A 2,048-nucleotide genomic window follows, 5' to 3' on the forward strand; every position below is an offset into this window, starting at 1 on the left:
TCTAAGTCATTGTAAGCCCTCTTTTGAGGCACGCGCAAGCGCACGTTCTTTTATAGGACAACACACTAAACTCCACAGACAAACCGCCAAACTTTTCCAGGCAAACAAAGGGCCATATAATTCGAATAAACTCTAAAATATTCGGGTTAAAATGTATGTAATTATAACGGGTGCTATATTTTATCAGTGTCTTAATAGAGACAGCGTCTTATAAATCAGATTTTTGAAATTATTTAAAGAACTCTTTTCCAAAAGTATCCCTTCGCTTTAAATGTCAACGGAACGCACGTTCAGTCAGTTGTTTCCAGTCGGGAACATTTCTGGTCGGACTGCTTCAGCATGACAAACCAAATTAGCAATAAACATTTGTGAAATTCAAGTTTAAAAAACCTATATACCTGCAAAAAACACGTAATATTACAGTTTAAACTAAATATTTAGCGTGTCAGCTGCAGCGTTCATACGCCATGCATTCAGAGTGAAGTCGCTGTTTATTTTCACACAGATAGCGGTTTGTTTTGGTTTCATTTCTTCGGAATATCACTGTGTTTAAAGATGGCAGGACTGGAGCTGCTCTTCAACTGCGTGTCAAACTCTTTAACCTGTTCCCAAGATGCTCTGATTTGTTTCGTACACTGGGAAATCGTGAAAGGTGGCTATAAATGTCTGGGCATTGGAGATGAGGTAAGTCAATGGTTACTTTGACTGCGTATACGTGATAATCTCTTACAAAAAGTAACGATAGAAGGCATGTGTGTTTACTGAAATGTTATACAAAAAGACACTTAAGTCACACTTAAAATGTCTGATGGTCATACACTATCAAGCCAACAGGCATCTGCAGCAAATGCTTTACTAGATTGTTTTGGTGCAAGGTATCACAAACATTTGCCTGATTAGAAATGATCGATTTTCCACGCAGCCTAAAGATGGAGAGAAGAAGTCAGAGCTGCTTCCACCCGGCTGGAATGAAAGCAAGGATCTGTATGCACTCAGATACAGATCCAATGATGACAAGTCAAACCTACTGCTCAAAGCCTTCACAGTGGATTCAACCCTCATCTTCAATCTAATGGTAAGTTAATTAAGCTGAATTACATGCCGTTCAGTTATTACTGCACTGCCTATCATCACAGATGATAGATTAATATCAGACTGAATGTTTTTTACACTTTTTTTGTCACATCTTTGCAGGACTCCAAGACAGAAAAAGTAACTGATCTCACCGTTAACATCAGTGAGTATGTTGATGAAGCCAATCTGCAGACGTTTGAAAGGTTTGTGAATTTATTTGGTGCAACTGTATGGTTTTTATGCTCTCAATCTGTCATCAGTACAAATGTCTTTTCTGACTTTTTTGGACATTTCAGGCAAGACCCATGTTAATAGAGTGCAATATGTTGCAAACTTTTATTACATTATAATAGGATGCAACTTAGTCATGGGGTAGCAGAGAAGAATTAAGCCAATTATATGTACAATTATGCAGCTTTATTTAGATAAACTTTACATGGGCAGACATACAATTGTTTAAATGTTTGGAAATGTCTATATTTTTGAAAGAATCATGGCCAAAATGTACAAAGTTACAAATCACTATTTCTATTTTAGGTAAATGCAGTTTTTTTTTTCAAACTTTGTGTGCATCTGAAAATCTTCAGTGTTGGAAATCACATCAAAAATGATATTTATTTTTCCACATTTTTCTGGTCACTTAAATTGTCTCTTAAAAAGAAAAATGCTTAATGCCAACATTTGGGATGGTAGCAATATCATACATGTTCTCTAGCTGTCAGAAATCATAAAACATAACAACAAAATCTTCAAATACATGGATAGATTAATCAAAAAGAAATTTCTACATGTTCTAACTTGTCCATTTTGCTCTTTCAGTGTGTTTAAGAACACAGACGAGCTGATCACGAAGCTAAAGTCCTCACTGCTGCCCACTGAAAAAGAGGAGCGTCAAGGAAAGACAGAGAAGAAGACAGAAAGTGAAAGAGCCTCAAACTTAAGGGACCCTCTCAGGGATCCTCTCCTGATCCCAA

General features: G+C 36.7%; 1 protein-coding gene across 1 annotated transcript; it reads left to right on the forward strand.

Annotated features, from left to right (window-relative positions):
• Positions 1-287: 287 nt before the first annotated feature.
• Positions 288-2,044, forward strand: LOC107733980 (proteasome inhibitor PI31 subunit-like; the record flags this gene model as incomplete). The annotated part of the gene is made up of 4 exons (XM_016545845.1): positions 288-684; positions 923-1,075; positions 1,195-1,277; positions 1,894-2,044. Coding segments are annotated over exons 1-4 (516 nt in total), but the record flags the coding sequence as incomplete, so codon positions are not given.
• Between the last annotated feature and the right edge of the window lie 4 nt (positions 2,045-2,048).

Source organism: Sinocyclocheilus rhinocerous, unplaced genomic scaffold (assembly GCF_001515625.1).
Source record: "Sinocyclocheilus rhinocerous isolate Xijiao unplaced genomic scaffold, SAMN03320098_v1.1 scaffold26583, whole genome shotgun sequence".
Classification (NCBI taxonomy): domain Eukaryota; kingdom Metazoa; phylum Chordata; class Actinopteri; order Cypriniformes; family Cyprinidae; genus Sinocyclocheilus; species Sinocyclocheilus rhinocerous.